The 25,711-nt window shown below is 32.1% G+C and overlaps 1 protein-coding gene and 2 pseudogenes across 1 annotated transcript; all 3 read left to right on the forward strand.

Annotated features, from left to right (window-relative positions):
- Positions 1-536: 536 nt before the first annotated feature.
- On the forward strand, positions 537-2,064 carry LOC145037958 (phloretin 4'-O-glucosyltransferase pseudogene; annotated as a pseudogene).
- A 10,371-nt stretch (positions 2,065-12,435) lies between these two features.
- LOC145037974 (crocetin glucosyltransferase, chloroplastic pseudogene) lies at positions 12,436-13,916 on the forward strand (annotated as a pseudogene).
- A 4,352-nt stretch (positions 13,917-18,268) lies between these two features.
- Positions 18,269-21,618, forward strand: LOC145037942 (receptor-like kinase TMK4). The gene is made up of 2 exons (XM_078986683.1): positions 18,269-20,675; positions 20,763-21,618. The coding sequence occupies exons 1-2, from the start codon at positions 18,455-18,457 to the stop codon at positions 21,272-21,274; spliced, it is 2,733 nt and encodes a 910-aa protein (XP_078842809.1). The 5' UTR covers positions 18,269-18,454; the 3' UTR covers positions 21,275-21,618.
- Positions 21,619-25,711: the final 4,093 nt, after the last annotated feature.

The following is a 25,711-nucleotide window of genomic DNA, read 5'->3' on the forward strand; positions in this document are numbered from 1 at the left end:
TAAGAATGATCACCGGTGGTAGTGGGTATGAAGGTGGTTGTCGGTGGTGGTAGATATGGTGTTCGTCGGAGCTGGTGTGTAAGAAGTCAATCACAAAATGTAGGCTATGCTGGTTGATTCAAGGTTTTTTAGTTTCCACATTCTTGCGGGGGGAGAGAGAGAGAGAGAGAGAGAGAGAGAGAGAGAGAGAGAGAGAGAGAGAGAGAGAGAGAGAGATCTTTTATATATTTAATTATGTTTAATTTTTTTTTTTTAAATACGAGAAAACATCATAAATGATCCCTGTAGTGGTGAAATGACGAAAATACTCTTCAGTTAACGAACAAAGTTAACGGAGTTAGAAAAAAAAAACTAAACATCAAAAGTTTTGAAAACACGGGGACCATTTATGAGGTTTTTAAATCACATGGATTAAACTTTAGATTTTAAGTAACCACAAGGACTATTTATGATGTTTTTTCATTAATCAATTATAAAAACAGATACAAACAAACACCTTGTTGATTATTTGATTGACAATATAACTTTTAAAATGGTCACAACAATTTTAAAATACTTATCGAAACACCCTTTATATATATAACAACACTAGTCTCCTCTGAATCAACCATAACCATGAAGCACCACCATTTCCTTCTCGTATCTTTACCCATCCAAAGCCACATCAACCCCACTTTCCGACTAGCCACCAGACTCACACGCACCGGTGCTCAAGTCACTCTGGCCACCACCATCAGCGGCCTCAAAACCCTCCCTTCAATCTCCGGCATGTCTTACCACTTCTTCCCCGGCGGCGGTGCTGATGGAAAACTAACCTCCATACAAGAACTCAAATTCCCTGGGTCAATAAACCTCAAAGAACTCTTGCTAACAAAAGCTAAAGAGGGACAAAAGGTGGATTTATTAATCTATGGTCTTTCCCTTCCATGGGTGGCAGAGGTGGCGCGTGAACTCCACGTGCCGTCGGCATTATTCTTTTTCCAGTCGGCAGCTTCTTTTTCGGTGGTTTACCATTTCTTTAAAGGTGACGGTGGGGTAGGAAATTCCAATATTGACCTTACTGGTTCAATAAAATTACCAGGATTGCCATTGTTAAGATATAGTGAAATCCCTTCTTTTCTCATCCCCACCCATCGATATGCTTATGTTTTCCAAGAACATATAGACACCCTAGAAAAACACCCAAATTCGTTCATACTAATCAACAGTTTTGATGGGTTAGAAGAAGAATCGATTAAATCACTACCGGATCACATTAACATCTTCTCCGTCGGACCATTGAATTCCGGCGAAACGGAGGAGCCGTTCGTCATTGATACTATTCAGGATTCCGATCGAGAAAAATATCTTAGATGGCTAGACTCGAAACGGGAGAAATCAGTGGTTTACGTTTCCTTTGGAAGCTTGGTGAAGTTACAGAAAAATCAAAAATATGAGATATTTCAAGGATTAATCGAATTAGGTTACCCGTTTTTGTGGGTCATTCGCAATCAAGGAGAGGATGATGAAGAGTCGAGGCGTTACACGGCGGAAGGCGGTGGGTTGATAGTGAGATGGTGTTCGCAGGTGGAGGTTCTGAACCACGTTGCTGTTGGGTGTTTTGTGACGCATTCTGGGTGGAACTCGACGGTGGAGAGCATGGTAAGTGGGGTGCCGATGGTGGGGTATCCGCAGGATGCCGATCAGAAGATGAATGCAAAGATGGTGGAGGAAGTGTGGGGGAATGGGGTGAAGGCGGTGGCGGATGGTGAAGGTGTGGTGGGGAGGGAAGAGATGAAGAGGTGTTTGGCGGTGGTGATGGGAGGTGGAGAGATAACGAGGAACTGTGAGAAATTGAAAAGCATGGCTATGGAGGCCATGTCGGAGGATGGATCTTCACATAGAAATCTAAATCGATTTTTCCAAACCTTAAAACTTGTTTCAGAATGAAATTTTGATTAAGACATTTTTTGTTTTTGAAAACGAAATTTGTAACTTTTTATATATCAGTTTTTTGTTTCGGTTAATGTCATGTACTCATTTTCTAACGTTGAGTATGAAAACTTTAGATCATATTCCAGATTATCAGTTTAGCATTACTTTTATCATTTTCCTTTATTAGAAGTTTACAATATTTGCTAGCTGGATAAAGCCTATGATAAAAGGTTTTGAGTTAGTTTTTTTTGATCCGTTAACCTGTTTATCATACGGATCGCCTTCTAGTTTATAACTAATTTAGGGCCATTAGAAAAAATAAAATAAAACAATATATCAAATAAAAGTACAAATTAATAATTAAATATGTGATATTAAAAATTAATAAGTAAATATGTGATATTTAGACTTCTTTTCCATGAATCACAAACCTAATTCTAACCCACGTACCTACAAACATTTATAATTATACGAGTTACATGGTTGGTTTTTTTGTCAGTGAAGGGTTGTTAATCTTTTATTCAATGGATAACGCATACTTGTTATGCCAAAAAGCACCCATTTGACCACCATTATTGATTTGATGATACAATTAGCTAGAAAACTTAATGAAGCAATTAACATAATAACAACAATGGGCAGTGGACTCAATGGTTTTATGTGCAAGTCGATTCTTGATGTTTATGGGGTACATATAGAGTTGGGATTTATAGAGAAGTCGCTGAAATAATGGTGGAATTGGAACCTATGTGTGTTACCTTATATTGTGTTGTGTAAATCTTATGAGATGAGGGGAACATGGGAAAGTGTAGCTACAGTGAAGAAAGAAAAAGATATAAAGGCTAAGAAAGTGGTAGGGTGTAGTTGGATCGAGGTAAAGAGAGACTTGTTTGTTTTTAAAGAAAATGAAGTTGTTCATCATGGTCGGTAAGATATGTACTCGACATTGAGATTAGTGATGTGGGGTTTAGAAGATGAAGGTTATATATATATATATATATATATATATATATATATATATATATATATATATATATATATATATATATATATATTAATTGTATAAAAGTGGATGATGGAATATAAAAGATGTTCGGATAGAAAAAAAAAGAGTGTGTTTATTGCTTATTACTTATATCTACCACAATAAACTAAGTTTAATTGTTTGGATAAAATCCTTAAAAATCAGATTATTGTATTAGAAATTAACTAAATAAACTAATTTTAATAATGATCTCCCCTCTTACTTATTGTTTATTACTTATTCTCAAATAACTTAATAAGCAATAAGTTAATAAGCTAATCCAAACAGCCCCTCAGATATATGAAAGTGGTACTAGTTCTTCAAGGTCTATGTATTGGATCTTCCTACTTTTGCACTTAACAAATTCGTTATATTGATTTTGCTATTCTTTCTACACTTGGTTTTTCTTTATATATATATATATATATATATATATATATATATATATATATATATATATATATATATATATATATATATAAAAGAAATCTAACTATTTCTAAAAATAGATTAATTATAAAAATAATATTTTTTTAAGACGTCCAAATGATGAAGCTGATAGTACAAGTAACCAGTAATAAAATAATATTAAATTTTAACCATATTTTAAATTCAAATATTTATCATCAAATCTCTTTATATTTCTCAGCAATTTGATATGGTTCCCTCAAATCGCCGATTCATTCAAATTTTGAACCCTTTAAGATATCCTTAAATTTAGCATATTGATTCAAATATCTCTCCAATCGCATATACCTTTTTGTTCATTTCTCTGCTATAAAGCCCACAGTCCAGGAACAAAAAATGACCTCATCTCCCAAATAACACCATAGTTTGATTATTTTGTTTTCGACATGTACTTTCTTTTGTAACATAACATTTTCGTAGAGGAAACATATCATCGAAAGAATTTACACGCCCCGCCGCTTTGCGCGGGTACACTGCTAGTATATGTATGTATATATATATATATATATATATATATATATATATATATATATATATATATATATATGTCCCCTTGGTTTTTAGACTATTATTACTAAAAAAATTAAGATAACAAGTTATTTGAGAATAAAACTACTATCAGCCCCTCCAATGATTTTGGAAATAGGCAACAAAATTTTTAAGGCAATGTAATCAACAAAGATTAAGAGATTAAATACATGTTCATAATAAAATGTTATTTAAGATTAGATATATGTATTCACTAGGGGTGAGTAAAATCGAACCCGGTAACCGTAAAACCGACAAAAACGAAACCGAAGCATAAACCGACGGTTTGAGTTTAGAATTTTCAAAAACCGAAATTTTTGGTTTGGGTTCGGTTTTTAGGTTTGGTAAAACCGAAAGAAACCAAACGAATGTTGATATATTATATGTATTGTGTGAGTTATAATTGTATATATACGTAGTCCTGGGGCTACAAATAGAAAATGAAGGATGCTTTAGTGATTAACGACTTAGGTAATTGTAGGAGATGACGCAAGTTCGAAACCTGCTAACCTCATTTTTCTCGATTTATTTTGCCAGCGACTTAACTCTATCCCACATCGACCATTAATAAAACTGAGATTTTCTAATATGTACCATAAGAACACATATAAAAAACGTTATATAATAACAAATATTATCATAATTAAATAAAAAATGCATTAATTATAAGGAATGTTACCATAATTAAATGTGAAATGCATTAATAATCTCAATAATAAATGTATTTTGAATTTAATTAAGGTAATATATTTGATAATTAATACTTCTTATATATACCCTTAGAGCACATATTAGAAAATCCCAATAAAACTTAAACCAACATTCGCTTCTATATAAGATGGTCATCCAATTTCTTTCTATTATCTCGTGAGTCCCACATCGCTAGTGATATGTAAATATCAATTATCCTCACCATTATATAGTTGACGTGTTTAGGGAAATTAAGACATATGTTTGGGTTTTGGTTTCTATTATAAAACCGAAACTGAAGCATGGAACCGAAGTTTAAAACCGAAAACCGATAAACTGAATCCATTGGTTTTGGTTGAAATTTTTAGAAACCGATTAGAAAAATATAAAAGGGAGATTTTTTATTGTTAATTAAAGACTAAAATAGCAATGCAATAAACTAAATAAAATTCAGTATAAAAAACGAATTAAGTTCTGTTGCGAGTTTTCTAATCATGCAATCAACGCAAACCTGGTTATTAAAAACGTGTTTGATCTAAGCTGGTACTGAAAACTACTAATAAGCTCTGATAAGTTCTTTTTTACCTAGTTAATTAACCAAAACAAGCTCTTTAGTTAATCCTAACTTTTTACTTATTTAATTAAACAAACTCTTAATCAAACCAGAAAAGCAACATTATGATCTGTGTAAAAATTCCCAGCAATATTCAATACTTCTCACAAGCTCAGAAGCATAAAAATATAAAATTGTAGTTTATATGAGAATTAAATCTCAACAAAGAATCAATATGATAGTTGTTACTACCAGTTGATTAGAAAAATTACAGATTCCATTAACTAATTAACTATATTGATTTAATCCTAAATTAGGTGATCAAACTAAAGAGAACTAAAATCAAATATTCATTAAGATCACAACTTAAATTACTAGATAAAATCACAAATCAAAAACCATATATAATGATTGATTACATGAAAACTATTGATCTATGCAGAACTAAAATCTAGGGTTTAGCCAGACATGACTAAAATCTGATAAAAAACAATGATGACCCATTAGGTTGGAACATTACCTAGCGGAGAAGAACTTAAGCCACAAAGTGTATCAAATGGTTTTCTAGGTGATCATTCGGACACATCTGGAGTGATATTAGCTACACGGAGACCCCAAATCAAGCATCACATTTGAGTTGGGGGTATAAGCATGAAAATACCAATTGTACCACTCTCAAACAACAACACCTTGGGCAACGTAAGGGTATTGAATACGGAGAACCAGCAACAACGTTATGGGTAGGAGTCGCGCTCCACTTAAAACGTTGGGTTGTCAATTCATGCTAGTAGCGAAATGGGGATCTTCCAGGTGAGAATTAGCGATGTTTAGATCCATGATAGTGGTGACATAAATAAATAATTACTACGGTGAAATGTTAACAATCAATATATTCATAATATTAAACGGTGAATGGTGATTGGTAAGAAACATGTAGAGTGGGTACCTATGTGACTAAATGTCTTGTACGATATATGTATGTTTCCATACCTATGAACTTGAGATTAACTCATTGTGTTGATGTTGACACTTGTTTCTTTCCTAGTCGCTTTCGCCTTGCATTGGTACAGCCAACATGATTGATGGTTTGGTAAGCATGGGGACTTTTTGGGTGGCTTTATCTTATATGTTATATTAGCGATGATACCATCTTAGATATGTCTTGGGTTTTCTTTTAATTTGGGTTTTACAAACTTGTACTTTGATGTGTGTTTTTTTTAAAGATTTTTAAGTACCGTTGATGATGTTTTCAAATAAACTAAAACAAGACGTTCATTGCATTACCTTGTTAAATAATGTTTTAAAATTAAAAAAATAAGGTGAAAAATCACGTCGTTACATAACATTTAGGGTTTGTTGTTATTCTCAACCTTCTCCTCAAAAAAGAACATTAGCCCCCTTTGAGTGTTTTTGGGAGATCTTGAGCCTTTGAGTGGATTTTTAGTGAAGAAATTGAGATTTGGTGGCAATTGGTGCATTAAGGAACTCATTACAAACAATATTAAACCTTATACATTGCTTTTGGACCCTGTAGGTTAGAAAGTTCCTGCCTTTATGCTTTTCCTCCATGTATCAAGGATTATAGAAGAGTTTTGGTTCTTTAGACCTGATGTTCTTGGAGTTTGAGCAACTTCGGAACCTTAAATTAGATATGAGATGATTTCAGGTCATTTGAGAGAATGAAATAGTGTGTACATGTGCTTTCTTGGAGCCTTGCACAAAATCTTGACCATTTTGTGTCAAATATGAGTAGCGTTTGAAATTGGGTTTGATTGAGTCATAGATCTAGATAAAGTTGGACTTTATCCGTTAAGATTTTTATTTGATTCAGATATGAAAATCAGAGCTTTTGTTTGAAAGGATTAAACACTTAATGGAATAAGTGCATCTGACTAAGAAGCATGACACAACCATAAAGGGATCGCAACACAAAGGTTGAGTGGAATTGCAATTGTCCCTTTGTGCCCGAAATACAACCATGAGTTGGGTCGCGTCGCTCTGACCATTAACAAGTTAACCGTTGTGTCTTTTTACATGTTTGACTTTTGGTCAAACTTTGATGGTTTGAGCTATAGATGTTTTACCTCTATTTGATTTAGATGGTTGGTGTGGCTAGTTATTTGAGGACTCATGTGAATGTGTGATTTCAGTTCTTCAGATTCTGGTGAGTTATGGATTATTTAAAACATATAACTAATTGAATTCTTTAAACAAATAAGCTTTCTTTTTGACTCATTATGGATAATATAGTTTAACGGGCTAAGTCAAATAATGAGGCTTAAGGCCCATTATCTATGGGATGTTAATAGAAGTAACCACTTTTTTAGAAGATATTAACGAAAGTGATCCATTTTTTAACACATTACCGAAAATGACCTTTTGAGTTAGGAATGTGGCTTTTCAGACTTGTGTTAATGTGTATGTATTTTTTTTCTAATTTGCACCAAATGTTTTTTTTTTCCCAAAGTTCACTATATTCATGTTCGAAATGACAATTTAAAAATGTCTTATATCATCAATTTTTCAATCAAATGTCACTTTTTAAGTCTTTGTATCCTATCTATTTCTCATTTGTCGTGTTTTTTGTTGGGCTTCAGTAAAAAAACATAACGTTCCAAAATTTTTGAATTATCATCGGATTTGGATTGTTCTTCAATTTTGAAAATAATTTTTTATCTCTTAAATGTATAATTTTATCACAAAAAAAAAAAAATATGTGATATTAGTTAAACTGAAATGTTTATAGTGACTCATTCACTTCAAATAAATCTAAAACTGATAATGTCACAGCAAACCTAACCTTGAAAGTATATCCATAATAAGAACAAATGAAGCACGATTCTTTACCGATTCAATATCCTTTATGTTGTTTTCTTTATTTATTAGTTATTATGTTAGTATAAAAACTTTTGAGTCTTTGTGTCTTATATTCTTGACTTTGTATCAAATTCTCAAATGTTTTTAGTTGTTTGTTAAATGTTTATATCCTGGTCCCTGTCATGCAAAAATGAACTTTAGTAGGTTTGATATCACGGATCAATATAATTCAATATAATAAAATCTAACCATCAACTTTTGATCATATTAAATCAACAAATAGCTTTAGTTAAATTTCTTTGACAAAACCAGTCTACATCTTCATTCAAAGCATTTTCTGTAATAAGTTTTTAATTAACGAAAATACACTTTCGATAGAACAAGTAAAAAGCTAAAATATCGGCAACCAATAAAACAATTAGATTTTCATACCAAAAATGATTATACTAACCTAGATGTAGGTCATGATCGTGGTATATACAATATAAGGTCATGATCATATCAGCACCAAGAGATCATCATGGTGGTGTACACATTTATTTTTCTCCTCCTTCTCGTCACCACAAGACCCTCATGACATATATACCCCATGTCCTTATGGAGAATTAAGAGAATTGTTTACGTCAAAGTTTAGGTAGGCCTCGCTAAAATGGCCCTTAGTCTACCATGATTTGTGTTTCTCTTCAACTTCAAATATGAAGCCTTGAATTGAGCTCTTTTAAAGGTATAATATAATCATTGGATTAGAATTGAGTTCTTTTAAAGGTATAATATAATCATTGGATTAAGTTTTGGGTGACATTTTGTGGGAAGATATTATGTTAGGCTGGAAGGTGTGGTGCCACTGAAACCGCACTTCCTTCCCCATCATATAAGCGACATGTCATTTTTTACCACTCAAGTGTAGTTTCTTGCCACACCAAGAGAGTGATGCCACACATCCTTTTTTTTTTTGTGTTTTTTTAACTATTTTAATTTAATAATACTTTTTTTAACTATTTTAATTTAATAAAACTTCTATTTTAATAAAAAAACATAATTTTTCATTAGTTGAAAATTAAAAAAAAAAAAAAAAACATTATATTGCATTACAAAAATAAAAAAAAATAAAAAAACACACACTTGACATTTAAATAATACTAGAAACTTAAAAAATACAAATAAAATAGATAAAGCAAACTACATTTTTGAGAGACTGTTGATTTTTTTAAAAAAGTTTTTTGAGAAAGGCAAGAGATTGTGTTGTGAAAAAAAAATGATGTTATATATATATATATATATATATAAAAGAAAAAAAAATACCCAACAACCGGCGATCCTCCCTTTTTCCCCTCAACCAATCAAAAAGTGCAGCACTTAAGGACCGTAGTGCGGCCAAGACCGCACCAAACCGTGGTCTGGAGGCGGTGTTCCTGGTCTACGTGGCACAAAGTGCGGTCTGGGACCGCACCCACACCCTTCAGTCTTAAAACAAAGATTCGATAGGGTCGATAACCTCAAGGAACCCAACGACTATCATGTTAAAGATAGGACTCAAATTGAATCTTGGGTTCGTTTTGCATAGACAATCGAGGAAGACCAATGGATAAATCTAGATTTGGTTGCGGTTTTTGTTTTTTAGATGAAAGAGATATATAAGTGTGATACGTTCGTGAGTTTATGTATATATATATATATATATATATATATATATATATATATATATATATATATATATATATATATATATATATATATATATATATATATATATATATATATATAATGTCATGTTCGTATGTGGGTTATGCTACTACATGATGGAACTCATTTTTTCCCATAAAGGCATATATTCTAGCTTGGAGATTGTGTTTTAACCGAGTTCTAACATGTGTAAACTTGGTTGATAAAATGATTGTTAGTGTATCTGTTGCGATACAATTTTATAAATGATAACACAGACATGTCACATTTAGAGATTTTGTTTATTATATATATATAAAATAAACAAAATCTCTAAATGTCACATGTCCCTTTTCTAGATGATATAATTTTTAAAGAATTTTTAATTTTCAATTTTTTTTGTAATTGATAAAAATCTTTCAATTAGAACATAAATATTTGAAAATGGTAAGTATTTATAGCGTAATTATTCGAAAGTGGAATGTATTTATAATGAATTTTCAATTTCATTTTTTTATTTTTATTTATTTATTATTATTATTTTTAATTGGATCTTAATTTCTAAAATGCGATTTAATTTTTAGGATGATAATTAGGGCTGTAAACGAACTAAACGAACACGAACAAGGTCTTGTTCATATTCGTTCGTTTAAGTTAGCCGAACAACAAACGAACACGAACGGATAAACGAACGAGATTTTCTTGTTCATGTTCGTTCGTTTAACAAATTACTTTGTTCATGTTCGTTCATTTATGTTCGTGAACATGCTAAATGAACATAAACGAACAACGATAAAAATAAAAAAAAACACATAATTGAACATATATGAACATAAACAAACATATAATATAGCAATATAATAAAAAATAATTGAATATAGATGAATATAAATAAACTTAAACGAACAAACATAAACGAACGTAAATGAATATCATAAACGAACGTTCACAAACATAAATGAACGAACGAGACCATTGTTCATATTCGTTCGTTTAACTAAACGAACGATAATTTTTGTTCATGTTCGTTCATTTATTAAATAAACGAACATAAACGAACTTCCCGCCGAACAGTTCACGAACGGTTTGTCGAACGTTCAGTTCGTTTACAGCCCTAATGATTATGCTTTAAAAGACTAATAAAACAACTTTTAATTTTATCCAATAGTCTTTCATGATAAAATTTTTAATTGTTACTTTTTTTTTTGTCTATATAAAATTTTTAAGCATACCGATCGTGGTTTTCACGGGTTATAACCTAGTGTGTGTGTGTGTGTGTATATATATATATATATATATATATATATATATATATATATATTGGAGTCTATCATATCTCCACAATAGCTCTTTTAAAAAGTTAATATGTGGTTCCACATATATTTACAAAGTATCAGTGCTTACATCCAACACCTCATGACTTAACAAATCCTTATCTATCCTCATTGGGCTTCGACTTTGACGCATATCAGTGCAACAAGGTTTTACAAGTGACTATATATGTTGAAATATGTCCTCTCTCCATAAGGTTCTTTTGGAGAGACAATCTTGGGTTTCACATATAATTACATGGCGTCAGAGCTAACGTCCCACAACCTCATGGCATAAGACATCCATGTCTACTTTCATTGAATGAGTCATTTAGAGGGTTCCTATGGGGCTTCACATATATTTATAGAGACCGGTGTTTACAAAGCCTTTATCTTATTTGCAATGCTTTGATTTTTTTATATGATCGGATTTTATAAACTAGTACCTAAAAAAGAGCAAAACAAATACAAAAAGTATATCTCACTGAATTTTATAACCCAAAAATTCAATTGACCTTAAGTATTTCTACCTAAGTAGAGAATTGCGAAACCATCCTATCAAATATGGAATCCCTATAGTAACTATTTGAATAAAGTTCGAATCTTAGTTGCTACTCAAAGGTGACCAAAAGCACTATATGAGATGCAGTCACATACAGGAGACTTGTCCTTTCGCCAAAGACATGTTCTCTCACGAATAACTTCAAAAACCGAAGAAACTGTTGCGTCAGTAGACAAATTGACAGAGAGTTTTGTTATACTTCTACCGTCCCAAAATTATAGTTCTTCTTTCCATTTGGTTTGTCCCAAAATAATTGTTCGTTTCTAAAAATAAATAACATTTTTACCAAAAAAACTTTTTTATTATTAATTAACCAACTAAGCATTTAATGGAACATTAAATGCAAAATAAGAACAAAACTAACATTTTATTGGATAAAATTTGTGGTAATTAATAGTTTCTTAATCTGTTTTTTTTTTTTTTAATCTATGGACAATAATTTCGGGACAGAAGGAATATATAATTTTTTCTAATAAATAAATATTTTTTTTCTTCCACTTGTCACTCTTATATTAATTTGGACACATATCATTTTTAGATATTTTTGAATAATTTTATTTTCCATTTGTCATTCTCATTTTTTATCTTTTCTTAATTTACAAATCAAATCTATATATGAATTAATAATTGCCTTAATTAAAAATAATCAATAAATTACAATATTAGTACTTATATATTGTATTTAATATGTTTCCTTTTAAATTTTAAATTTCAAATCTAAAATTTCAAATTTAAATAAATTTTTGTTTAAAACTTCATATTTTTTTTTCTATTTTACCAAACCAATATAACATAGGAGTCTCACAACTAATAAGATATGAAATTAATAATTAAATAATCAATTATAAAACATCCATACAGACACCTTGCTATTGTATTTTGATTGAGAATATAGATTTTAAAATGGTAACACGAATTTTAAAACACCTATCATTTTATATATAATGACAATACTACACTCCTCTAAATCCACAGTTAAGCCCATACTCCATATTCCATAACATGAACAACTACCATTTCCTTCTTGTATCTTTACCACACCAAAGCCACATCAACCCCACTTTCCGGCTAGCCACCAAACTAACGCGCGCCGGTACTCGAGTCACCCTGGCCACCACCATCAACGGCCTCAAAACCCTCCCTTCAGTCCCCGGCCTATCTTACCATTTCTTCTCCGACGGAGGTGCTGCCGGAAAACCAAACTACCTTCAAGAAATCAAGCTCGCTGGGTTAAGTAACCTCAAAGAACTCTTGATAACAAAAGCTAAAGAGGGTCAAAAGGTGGATTTCTTAATCTATGGCATCTGCCTTCCATGGGTGGCAGAGGTGGCGCATGAACTTCACGTGCCGTCAGCTTTATTCTTTATCCAGTCCGCAGCTTCTTTCTCTGTGGTTTATCATCTCTTCAAAAGTGATGGAGGGGTAGGAAATTCCAATATTGACCCTTCTGGTATAGTAAAAATACCAGGATTGCCCTTGTTAAGATACAGTGAAGTCCCTTCTTTTCTCCTAACGACCCATACTTTGGCTGTCGTTTTCCAAGAACACATAGAAATCCTAGAGAAACACCCAGATTCATTCATACTAATCAACAGTTTTAACGCCTTAGAAGAAGATTCGATTGAAGCAATACCTGATCATATAAACATTTTCCCCGTCGGACCTTTAGTTTCCGGTGACACGGAGGAGCCGTTCGTCAGCGATACTTTTCAAGATTCCGATCGAGAAACATATCTCCGATGGCTAGACTCGAAACCTGAGAAATCGGTGGTCTACGTTTCATTCGGAAGCTTACTGAAATTACAGAGAAAGCAAAAGGAAGAGATATTTCAGGGATTAATCGAACTAGGTTACCCGTTCTTGTGGGTCATACGCAATAACGGGGAGAACGATGAAGAAGATGTTATGCGTTATACGGCGGAAGGCGGTGGGTTGATAGTGAGATGGTGTTCACAGGTGGAGGTTTTGAATCACGTTGCGATTGGGTGTTTCGTGACGCATTGTGGGTGGAACTCGACGGTGGAGAGCGTGGTATGTGGGGTGCCGATGGTGGGGTGTCCACATAATGCCGATCAGAAGCTGAATGCAAAGATGGTGGAGGAAGTGTGGGGGAATGGGGTGAAGGCGGTGGCGGATGGTGAAGGTGTGGTGGGGAGGGAAGAGATGAAGAGGTGTTTGGCGGTGGTGATGGGAGGTGGAGAGATAAACAGGAAGTGTGAGAATTTGAAAAGTATGGCAATGGAGGCCACTGCGGAGGAAGGATCTTCACATAGAAATTTACATCGATTCTTCGAAAACTTAAAACGTGCTTCATAATTAAAATGTGATTATTGTATTTATTGTATTGGTAGCTAGCCCAATTGTATGTTAGCCCATTTATTCTCTTTAGCCCATATATGGTCTTTGCTTATTGTATGTGTGTATAAGTTATGTATAAATTCAATTCTTAATAATGTTTTGATACACAAACATGGAAAAATACTATAATTACATGGTTTCACAACACTATACGCTCTAACTCCAACCATTCACCCTTTTACATGTCGATCTCTTTATTGGTGTTACAGTTTTTCTTCATCTTCCTGCCATATTTCTTCTCTCATGGCTACTATTACAAACATTGACTAACCATATAGGATTACGGATACATCCTACTCATCTTAGATCTTGATCACTTGAACTACAATGCTTTGACGTGAATTATTTGAGTCTAACAGTGTCTAGCACATAACAGAACATGACTTCAAAATTACAAAATTGCCTCAAGACATTCATATTTTTTGTGCGTGTTTCTTTTATTTTCTTTTTTTCACCGTGCAATAACTATAGCCCTAACATGACATTCACATGATATTTCAGTAATCTTTTTTAATAAATTATATATAATAATAATAATAATAATAAAAGAATTTTTTTTATTATTTTTATTATTTTTTTATTTTTTTTAGTTAATTCAAGTTCCGAAAATAATATTTAATTTTTTTTTTTTGGATTTTTCCATTTATTTTGCATTTTAAATTTATTTTTTAGAATATATTCAGTGTAACATTCTATTAGAATATTTCACGTATTTAAAAAAAAAACAGGATTTTTTTTAGTTAATTCAAGTTCCAAAAATAATATTTAAAAAAAGAATTTTTAGATTTTTCCATTTATTTTGCATTTTAATATATACAGTGTAATATTCTATTAGAATATTTCATGTATCTAAAAAAAACGGGATTTTTTTTATTTTATTTAGTTAATTAAAGTTCCGAAGATAATATTTAAAAAAAAGAATTTTAGATTTTTCCATTTATTTTGCATTTTAAAATTATTTTTTAGAATATGTACAGTGTAATATTCTATTAGAATATTTCACGTATTTAAAAAAATGGGATTTTTTATATATTTTTTTAGCTAATTCAAGTTCCGAAAATAATATTTAAATTTTTTTTTTTACATTTTTCCATTTATCAGGCATTTTAAAATTATTTTTTAGAAAATGTACAGTGTAATGTTCTATTAGAATATTTCACGTATTTTTAAAAAAAACAAGATTTTTTTTTAAATTTTTTTTACTTAATTCAAGTTCCGAAAATAATATTAAAAAAAAAAAGAATTTTTGGATTTTTCCATTTATTTTGCATTTTAAAATTATTTTTAGATTTGGTCTCACGGTCTCACAAAATTAAAATGGTTAATAATAATAATAATAATAATAATAATAATAATAATAATAATAATAAAAGAATTGAAATGAACCCCCTATATTTCTCAAATTCATGTCCATTTTCATGCTTAGGATTATATATTTGGTGATTAATAATTGTAAAGGGAAAAAGAACAAATCATCGTGGAAGATGTTTTAATAACAAGAAGTATAAAGATTAGCATCAAAGGTTACTATTTTTTTTAGTTTTTGTTCCATCTATTTTGGTGGGACTGAAAAATAGTTAATTGGTCCCATTAATTTTCAATTTGTTCTTGTTCCACTCATGCCAAATACCTCTTTAACATTTGTTGTTCTGTCTTATCCAGTTTCAGTACTACATACTAAATGGTACCTAAAAACCAATTTTTATTTATGTTCATAGTCTTCTTTCCCTTGTTGTCGTTTGTCATGTATTTTCTACCATATGTATGTATGTAAATAATGTTTTTCTTAATGGGGATATATTTGAGGAGGTTCACATGAAATCGACACCGGGGGTTAATATTGTTCATGTTTTTCGTTACAGAAAGTTCTTTATGGGCTAAACAAGCTCCTTGGGCTTTGTCGTATTAACATGTGTTCATTAGGTTTTGCTAGCATTTATGATTCCGAACTCTTCACCAAAACTATTATATATTTACATGATTATCACAAGAAGTGATGTTCAGATAATTGCCTTTTTGGAAGATACAACGGCATTTTGAGATGAAAGATTTAGAACGCCTTCATTACTGCCTAAGACTAGAGGTGCTTGCTCGAGATACTAATATATATATTTGTGCCAAGCCACTGTATCCAATCTTATATCTCATGTGGGTCTCACTAATTCTAAGATCTCATCATGTGATAGCTCACTTCTACGTAAACCCACACTCCACCGCCAGTTGGTGGGATCTCTTTACAGCCACTCGCCAAAATCTGGCATTTTCAATCCACATTGTTAGTCGGTTTATGGCAATTCCTCAGACTTCTCATTATATTTGTTGTTTTGAAAATTTTAAGATACATCAACAGATACCATGTTTCACGACTCACGAGTTACACTTCCCTTCTCCATCATCTATTGAGCTTCATGCAATTTATGATGGAGAATGGGATGTTAATGTCACTGATCCATGTTCAACAACATGTTATTGCTTCTTTCATGGTGACTCACTTATTTCTTGATGCAACAGTCCCTTTTCCATATCAAGTACAAAAGTTGAGTACAGACACTACTCTAGAACTATTATCAATGGTGGATTTATTATGATGCCAATGGTGGCACCGATAACACCTAGTTTTTCCAGACGTAGTGTAAAATTTTCGATTTTTTTTTCTTTTTTCTACTATAAAATGTGCCACCGACAACATCTACTATGAATCGACAACACCTACTACAGACCGGTAACACCTACTATAGAATCATGTGTCCGTCCCAGACTATTATGTTTACAATGATTTTTTTGTAATACGGGTGACCATCAGTTATCTCCTACTGTTGTTTGGTGTGACAACCTTAGTGCGATGCATATCGTCTAAAATGATGTTTTTCATAATTAGCGCACAAAACATATTGAGATCAATTTTCATTTTATTTGTATACACGTGGATCACTCTTTTCATCTTCTTTCTGTAGTCTCTAATGATCTATAGATTACAAAAGCTCTCATTTTGGGACGTTCCTCTAATATTCTTCACGAACTCAAGCTCATTGCTCACATTCCTCTGTCACTTTGTGTTTTTGTTTTTGTTTTTTAGTTTGTTTTGTTTTGTTTGTTTTGTTTTTGTATTTTTTTTTTTTTTTTTTTTTTGGGGGGGGGGGGGGGGGGGGGGTGTTAGGTATTATTTGTATTTATGTGTTTGAGGGACTTAGACAACATTGATATTAATTACTCTAAGGTTATATATGTTTCTTCTCTTCTTTTTACCCGGAAAGCATACACAAACATAAAATCATGGAATGACTTTTCTCACTTCCAAGTTCCAGCTATCTATAAGGATTCAAGCTCAACATCTTCCTGACTTCATCTTCCTCATGTCAATTAATCGAACCGAGACACTTCTTGTGGGAACATAACAAAAACCAATAAATAAAGAGAGGAGAAAAATATATAATTATTTACGGTTTCAAAAAAAAAAATCTAAATTTGTAACTGAACACATATAATTCTTGAAATCCAATCATATAATGTCTTTTTATGTGTTTTAAGAGTTGGGTGTCATCTCCACGTCTATCTTCTACAAGGCACTAAACGAGCAATTAGATCTAGCATAATCTTGTAAAACACAATAATGTATCAAATCATTCATATAAATAGATTTGTTACTTCCTTGAAGAAACTAAACGATCTTGTGAAATCATGCGATCCACAAACCTAACCCATAGCTTTCGGAACAATTGACAAGGAACCACCTTGCTTACTTTAGATATAACTTTTAAAAACATTTTACTTTTAGCAATTTAATCTATTTACTTGGTAACATCTTAGATACTAGGTATATTAGATATTGTACAAGATTTAAATGTTATCAATATCAATATCCTGTATATACATCATAAAATTAAATAGAGGCAAACTTTTTGACAAAAATAGATCAATTTGTTACATATTTGGCAAGTTGTTTTGATTAACATGAAACTACTTTAATAATATTATTCATTTAAAATATTTTGATCAAATCAACTAAAATAAATAGTCACTTTAAAACAAAAGAAAAAATAGAAACGATTTGATAGAAATAATTTGATAATAAAGGATTATTTGCATCAAAATGTGAACACATACTTTACGTGTATTTCTTGTTTTAAATATCACAAACACGTATTATTTATGATTTCTAAAATATCAAAAAAACATGTATTTTTTTATGGTTTCTTTTAAATACGATGCAAAAACAAAAACGTTTATAAAAATATATGATATTCTATAAACAATTTCCAGTTAAAAAAGTTGTCTTGAATGATATACAACTTAATAACAAGGACTGTATCTGTAATATCTTTGTACTTGAAGGACGTCTTTGCATCATTTTCCAAAATATGATCGATATCTCAGCAAAAGGAACGCCGTGACCTGTAAAGCGAAACACAATCGCTGTACTTCGAAACAAAACGCCGCTCCGACTCTCCGACCACCACCAAACATCTCTCTCTCTCTCTCTCTCTCTCTCTCTCTCTCTCTCATTGAGTATATTTGCCATCGCCGTCCACGGCCACCGTCCACCGCCACAAGTTCAGGATTTGCCCACAATGGCATATCACAACTCCCGTCACCTCCGCCTACTTTGTCTCACTTTCTTCCTTCTTCTTTCTTTCACGGTGGCCGATGACGCCGCCGTAATGCAAACGTTCTCCACCACCCTATCCCCCGCGCCAACCACCTGGACTGGTACTGATTTCTGTTCATGGGAAGGAATCAATTGTGACAAGTCCAACCGTGTTACATCCATAAACATAGCTTCCAAATCCCTCACCGGAACCCTACCCCCAGACCTCAATCAACTTTCCCAACTTAAAAGCCTCGCCGTCCAACGCAACTTTCTCTCCGGCGACTTACCTACCTTGGCCAACCTCACCCTCCTCGAACAAGTTACCCTCGACACCAACAATTTCACCTCCATCCCACGGGATTTCTTTTTAGGCCTCAATAATTTACAAAACTTCAGCATCTCTTTCAACTCAGATCTGTCTTCCTGGGTTCTCCCTGAAGCTCTCTCTCAGAACACTAACTTACAAAGTTTTTTGGCGAGCAACGCCAAAATAACAGGCATCATACCGGACATCTTCGGCAGTTTACTTAATTTGCAGAATCTACGGTTATCCAACAACAACCTCACCGGAAACCTACCTCCGAGCTTCGGCGGTTCACAAATTCAGAATCTCTGGCTCAACAACCAGCTACAAGGACTCTCCGGTACTCTTGATGTCCTCTCTTCAATGACCCAACTCAGTCAAGCATGGCTACAAGTTAACGCTTTCACCGGAGCAATCCCGGATCTTTCAAATTGCACTATCTTATTCGATCTACAACTCCGGGATAACCAGTTAACAGGTTTAGTTCCTAAATCATTAATGTCCCTCCCTAAACTCGAAAGCATCACTATACAAAACAACAAGTTACAAGGTCCATTACCTGTATTTCAACCACGAGTTCATTCCGAATTAGGAACCGATACCAATTCCTTTTGTTTACCCACTCCCGGCCCTTGCGACCCACAAGTGACGTCACTCCTCGACGTCGCCGGAGCTTTAGGGTACCCAATGCCACTCGCACAATCATGGAAAGACAACGATGCTTGCAAAGGATGGATTTTCATCACCTGTGATTCTTCAGGGAAGAACGTGACATCTGTAAGCTTTGGAAAACAGAAATTCTCAGGTACAATTTCTCCAGCTTTTGCGAGTTTGACATCTTTAAGGAGTATCTCATTGAACGATAACAATCTTGTTGGCCCCATTCCTAAAGTATTAACATCTTTACCCAACCTGCAACTTCTTAATGTCACCAACAATAATTTATCCGGTGATATACCGATCTTTCCAAACTGGGTTAAGTTTGCAGATGGTGGTAATCCACTATTAGGTTCAGATGTCCCTAGTGGGACACCTGGATCCCGATCGGGTCCCACTAACACAACCGGGACCCAATCCGGGACCACAAAAGGGGGTTCAGCTGGTATGATTGTTGGGATTGTGATTGGTGTTCTTGTTTTTGTTGTGATTGTATTCTTTGTATCATATAAATGTTACATCAAGAAACGAAACCAAAAGAAGGTTGGAAATCAAGAAAAGGGTAAAGATTTGGTTAAAAATGACCATGTTGGTGTTGTAGTTGGTAAATTACACACCGAGGGTAGTGGGGATAAGGAAATGTCGGTTTTTGAAGGGGGTAATGTTGTAATTTCGATTCAAGTTCTTCGACAAGTGACTGGTAATTTCAATGAAGAGAACATATTAGGAAGAGGTGGATTTGGGGTTGTTTACAAAGGGGAATTACATGATGGGACTAAAATTGCAGTTAAAAGAATGGAATCGGGTGTAATGGGGACAAAAGGGTTAAAAGAATTTCAAGCTGAAATTGCTGTTTTAACAAAAGTTAGACATAGGCATCTTGTAGCTCTTCTTGGATACTGTATTAATGGAAATGAAAGGCTTTTGGTTTATGAGTATATGCCACAAGGGACTTTAAGTCAACATTTGTTTGAATGGAGGGGTAATAACGGAAATCCACTTAATTGGAAACAAAGGGTTTCGATCGCTTTGGATGTTGGAAGAGGGGTTGAGTATTTACATAGTTTAGCTCAACAAAGTTTTATTCATAGAGATTTAAAGCCTTCTAATATTCTTCTTGGAGATGATATGAGAGCTAAAGTTGCTGATTTTGGTTTGGTCAAAAGTGCCCCTGATGGAAAACATTCTCTTGAAACAAAATTAGCAGGAACTTTTGGCTATCTTGCCCCTGAATATGCCGGTGAGTGTTCTTTTATACCCTTTATTGTATTTCAACATTTTACCTTTTTACCTTTTTACCCTTGTTAACATGTTTTTATTTAAACAGCAACGGGAAGAGTGACTACAAAAGTTGATGTTTATGCATTTGGAGTTGTGTTAATGGAGTTAATCACAGGGAGAAAAGCCCTAGATGAAACATTACCAGAGGACAAAAGCCATTTAGTGACATGGTTTCGAAGGGCAATTTCGTCCAAACAAGACGTAATAAAATCCATGGATCAAACACTTGAGAATGATAATGAAGAAACCCTAGAAAGCATTTTCAAGGTTGCTGAGCTGGCGGGTCATTGTACCGCACGGGACCCGCATCAAAGACCGGACATGGGCCATGCGGTTAATGTGTTGGGCCCGCTTGTGGAAAGATGGAAACCTTCTAGAACCGAAGAAGAAGAAGGAATTGATCTTCATATGAGTCTTCCTCAAGTTTTGGAAAGGTGGCAAGCGGATGAAGGAACTTCTAGAATGTTTGGTGATGATTCTTTTAGTCAAACGGTTTCGAGTGTTCCTTCTATGCCTTCGGGAATTGGGGATACGTTTGACTCCATGAATTGTAGATAGTGAAGACGGTTGACTTTTGGTTGAAAGTTTGAAGGATGATTTGGATGGGGTTTTATAATCTATGGTTCTTTGATTTGTTCATTATTTTAGATTAGAGATTGAGTTAGTTTATGGTTTTTATTATTGGGATGAGGTTTGGTTGGAAATTGGAATTCTTTGGGTGGAGATGGTGGGAGGATATGGGGAAATTTGTAATTTTTTTACAAGGGAAAGATGATATGGATCACCTCTATGAGAGTCATGTTGTTTCTTGATGTGTATATTCTTTTTCTTTTGGTCATTTCTTGTTTCATGATATGTACATTCATGGTAAAACATAATAACACTTGTTATATATTGAACTATATATAGATTTTTATCTTGGATTAACTTAATACTTTTTTCATGATGCAAATTCTAAACAATGTTGTAGAGCATATTTTTTGTGTTTTATGGAAGCATCTTTATGAGAATTAGGGTTTTGTTGTTGTATAGCTAAAAATCTAGTGTCCATATGTGGTATAGTTGGTCTTTGGGTGGTATACTTTGTAGAAATAGTCGATGATTAGATTTTTAAGAGTCAATATAGGAGTTTTAATTCCAATATGAATTAGATCTATGCGGATAATAGACTGTTATGTTGGGTTCAGAATGGTATATTTGCATAAATGGTTAAGGATTCGAGTCTTGTTAATTAAATTTTTATTCCAATCGCGAATTAGGGACTCCTAATTGGCTAGGACACACTAATGTGTACATACTTGGGGTGATATTTGCATACATGATCAAATATTTTAAAATCAAATGTAAATTAGGGGCTTCTTTTGGACACCCTAATCATATGCACAACCAAGTAAAGGTAAACTTTACTTGATTTAATTCTTGGGTTACAAGAAAGATAACCTTTTGGTGAAAAGATTGTAAAGTACAAGTGAGAAAAGGAAAAAGCCAAGTGGTGAAGCTTCTATCTTTAAATGATTTTGTGGGGCTTGAAGGGGGAATAAAACATGTTGGAAGAAGACATCTAAGTTGTCAATTAAATAAAGTGTTGGTTATTATTATATTATTAAATAAAGGAAAAGGCAAAGTTTGCACATGGGTGAACATGGGAGGTCTTCGATGGATAACTAATCCACCGTGGCTATTATGCCTTGTGGTCCATAATTGTATTAGATGCATGGGTTTAGGTGGTGACAATGCTGGATTTCTTTTAATATTCACAAACATATGTCCACCCCCCGCTTTATAAATGTATAAAAAGCTTTAGGATGTTTAAGTCGTTTTATTTTGATAAGTTTTTTAAAAGATACAAGTATGTATTATATTTATTTAATTTATATATTAATATGAGAGCATAAAGTGTTGCTTCAAAGTTCAAAGTTCAAACTTACGTTTTTCTTTTCTCCTCAAACTCGAACACAAAGCCTTTACGTCTTTCTAAACAAGTTCCAACTAATTATTAGTCTAGCTAATGGCATGTGGATCCAATGATTTGAGTATTTGAGAAGATTAGTTAACCATTATTAAAAAACCTGATGGATAATAATATTTATTCGTTTGTATGTAATAAATGATGTGACAATCGCGTTATTTGAATCATTGTGACAAATATTTTTTGTGGGTCAACTGCAATTTAGTTGTGCACCAACCAATCAAACCATGTGATTCCAGGAAACATAGCAACTAATTCACTTTCATTTAAATTAGGAAAAGGCCCATGTATTGTACACGTCAATTATTTTAGGAAAAATAAATAAATGGTAGAAGAATATGATAAACAAAAATTACAAAGAACAAAGAAAATTGATTGAATTTAACAACTTTTTAGAAAACATGTGACAAAAGTGTGAATGTTAAAAAGTTTGGGTTGATAATAGAAAAAAAAAACATTAAAAATAGAATAATGTTGAAAAATAGGAAACAAAATTGTAAATGGATTAAAGAAACAGAACATTTTTGAGAAAATATATAAAACATGTGAGAAAAATCACAACCGAATCTTTTTAGACAAAAATAAATAAATAAATGATAGAAGACAACATTAGATGAAAATGATAAAGATTAAAGAAAAATAATTGTAAATAATTAAAAGTGAAAATTTAGTGGCAAAAATACAAAAAAATAAATATATACTGGCAAAAGTTTATTGAAAATTTAATGGCAAAATTATAAAAAAAAACAAAAATAAAATGGTAAAATTATAAAGGGGAGAACTTCCCTCGTCCTTTATATATATATATATATATATATATATATATATATATATATATATATATATATATATATATATATATATATATATATATATATATATATATATATAATGACGTTACGTGATTCACTAACCGAGTTCAATCGGTTCGGTTAAAAAAATAGGTTCAATTTGAACAGTTCACCCAGAAAAATAACAATTTCAGCATATATATATATATATATATATATATATATATATATATATATATATATATATATATATATATATATATATATATATATATATATATATATATATATATAAAATGGTCTTGAAGGGCTAAGCCCAAATCAATGATTCCCTATTTTTTTTTTTTTACTAAAAACAAATTATACTTAGAATTAGTCGGTCTAAACAAACCATGAGCAAGCTTTATATTATACAAATATGTAAGAAGAAACATTTATTTCTAATTGAAAACTCAATAATTTTTTTTTTCTTAGAGCCGATGTGAGACTCCTAAATCCCACTTAGATATGTTGTACAAGTTTATATCTTTTTTTTTTCTTTTTTTTACAATACACATTAAGATAGATTATTCAAAATATTTAAGATAGGCTATTAATGTTTTTTTTTTTTTTTTTTGTATATAACATATTATAAACTTTTTTATTTTAGGTGGGTCAAGTGACCCAACCTTCCCATAACATAGTCTCGTGTGTGTGTATATATATATATATATATATATATATATATATATATATATATATATATATATATATATATATATATATATATAAAGTCTTAAATATTATATTTTATGCTTGGAGTACATCAAATCAATACATCTCTTAAAGAGTTGTCTTAAAGACAACATACAAAGCATAATGTACAAACTCTATAATTTTACATGGATTGCTAACTTTAAGGTTAAAGTTACAGCTTTCTATTTCACTTGGATTGCCATGTATTGCTATTGTCATACCCACCCAATATGACGATAGTCGAAATTATAATTTTATTTATTTGTATACTTTTTAATAATTATATTTTAATACTTTGTTTATTTATGTTGATAAATATTTTGGGACTACAAATTTCTATCATGGTGTTGGAGGCGACTTTTAGTACAAGCGAGCGGATATTAGATCCATACCGAACAAATTTGTCTGCAAATATATGACGTCGCGCAAGAGTTGGAAAACATGATAAACAATGGAGGTAGAAAGAGAAAACAATCAATCAATATTCTCGAAGAGTTAATTTATATTTGGTCATTGTTATTTTGGGTTATTCGGGTCGATTCGGTCCGTCCCAAATAAAGTATTTTGTTTGGTTTCAGGTACTCAGTCCAAATGCATATTCCTAAGTGGATGAATGGAATCTGGAAAAATCAGGCAACAGAAAAAATGGGTGATTTTTATTCATTACAAAGTCACCTTACTACATTTTTCCAAATAAATGCCAATAGTAAAATGATTAATGTTTGTGAGTATGAATAAGTTGTGCATACTTACTTTTTATATAGAAAAACATAGTGTATTACCACTTAATTTTAAATGTTATTTGGTCTAATATAATCGTAAGTTTCATATGAAGTACCATAGTATTATCGGTGGGGGTCTTGTGTCTAAAATAATGTGTCAAGTTGTACTATTCTGTTTTTGGTATTATACTGAAACATGATGAACTTATCTTGGCCAAATGATGAAACATTTATAATAATAATAATTATTCGGCCAAGTGGAATAAATGTTGAAAAATAACTCCTTAATGTGGGTGTCACAGGATCTTGATAATGATTTTATGTGTTGGGTACAATTACATTATGTATTATAATATTTTTCATAATGACAGTATCACATTCCTAGGATTATTTTTATGTAATATGATGGACATGACATTTATCCATAAGGGACCGATATTATGTGGTTCTGATACTTTCTCATAAGGTATAATTGATCAATAAATACACAAAATTGAGAGGATGTACATTATTTTGGTTACATATTAACTATAGGCTAAGACATCATATCAATGTTTTTTTTTCTTCATCTGTAACAACAATTTTTATATTCTGACTTGATTTCTAAATACAAATGACTTGTATCAAATCATAATTACTTGATTTTTTTCCATCATTTAATTTGGTATTTGCAATTCATTTTAGACTATAAAACACTTATTTTCTATATATGTTGAATCAACTATAGTCCTCAGAAGACAACATAACAATGTTGCATTTTTTTCTTTTGTTTCAACCG

Source organism: Lactuca saligna, chromosome 1 (assembly GCF_052625555.1).
Source record: "Lactuca saligna cultivar CGN05327 chromosome 1, ASM5262555v1, whole genome shotgun sequence".
Lineage (NCBI taxonomy): Eukaryota > Viridiplantae > Streptophyta > Magnoliopsida > Asterales > Asteraceae > Lactuca > Lactuca saligna.